Source organism: Cariama cristata, unplaced genomic scaffold, assembly GCF_000690535.1.
Source record: "Cariama cristata isolate BGI_N322 unplaced genomic scaffold, ASM69053v1 scaffold19809, whole genome shotgun sequence".
Lineage (NCBI taxonomy): Eukaryota > Metazoa > Chordata > Aves > Cariamiformes > Cariamidae > Cariama > Cariama cristata.
The window spans coordinates 8,559-9,568 of NW_009634260.1; the positions used below are offsets into that span (position 1 = coordinate 8,559).

At 44.9% G+C, this 1,010-nt stretch overlaps 1 protein-coding gene across 1 annotated transcript in view; it reads left to right on the top strand.

Annotated features, from left to right (window-relative positions):
* PRKG1 (protein kinase, cGMP-dependent, type I) overlaps window positions 1-1,010 on the top strand; it is a 16,086-nt gene that overhangs the window by 3,978 nt on the left and 11,098 nt on the right. Inside the window, exon 2 of the mRNA XM_009707093.1 lies at window positions 183-272. Within this exon, the coding sequence (XP_009705395.1) occupies window positions 183-272 (90 nt within the window). The remainder of the gene's footprint in view (window positions 1-182; window positions 273-1,010) is intronic.

Sequence of the window (1,010 nt, forward strand, 5' to 3'; positions counted from 1 at the left end):
CATTTCCCACCGGAGAAGAGACATTGAAACGATCTCCTTAAATGTAGCACTAGCTCTGAAAGATACCCCTAGTCTTGTGGTGCTTCCTGGGCTGAAACGCACGGTCCGTGAGAAGTGGGACCGTTTGGTGCCTTCGCTGCTATGGTGGATTTATTTATGATTTTCTTCTTTGCCAATGGCAGGCTCTACAGGACGTTCAAGGACAGCAAGTACCTGTACATGCTGATGGAAGCCTGTCTAGGTGGAGAGCTCTGGACAATTCTCAGGGACAGGTGAGTTGTAAGAAATTATTGTCCTACAAAGTGGAATATTTTCCAGTATGCCTCCAGATAACCAAAGGTCTTTATCTTTCATGGACAAAATCTGCATCTTCCCATGCTGTGTTTGATTTAAGATCCCAGAAAGGTGAGGAGCTGGTTTTGTTCCTATGAAGTTGACTAGAGACAAAGTGAATCGGTTAGAACTGAGAATAACGACTGATTTAGGTTGTATCCAACATGTACAAGGCTTTCTGTAAATGCAGACTTATCCAGAGCTACTTTGTCACGGCCTCTCTGAAAAAATATAGAAGGTCGTGACAGTAGCGATGGTAGCCATGTAATAAATTGCATCTGCGACCAGTCTTTGACTGCCCTTTCCCTGTGTCTTCATCTCCAAAGCCTAATAAAAAGCCTTCATCATCTAAAGCCGTCATCTCTAAAGCCCCTGAATAGCCGGCAGCATACTTTCATGTTAATCAAAATAATTAATTAATTAATTAATTTAATTTTTAGCTATCTACAACTACCTTTTGCAACCACAGAAATTACGGCTGTGTCCTTGGTGCCTATATTGTCGTTTCTCACATTTGAGAGCCTGGCCGGAGGCTCAGGCTCCTGTTGGGGAAACGTGGGACTGTCTTAGAGGTGACAAGACTTTGGGTATGACGGCAGCGAATGACCCTGCAGGTTGCGGCCAGGCGTGGCAGGAGGGGCAATGTCAAGGCCAGTCTCGCTGCATTTCTGCAAGAC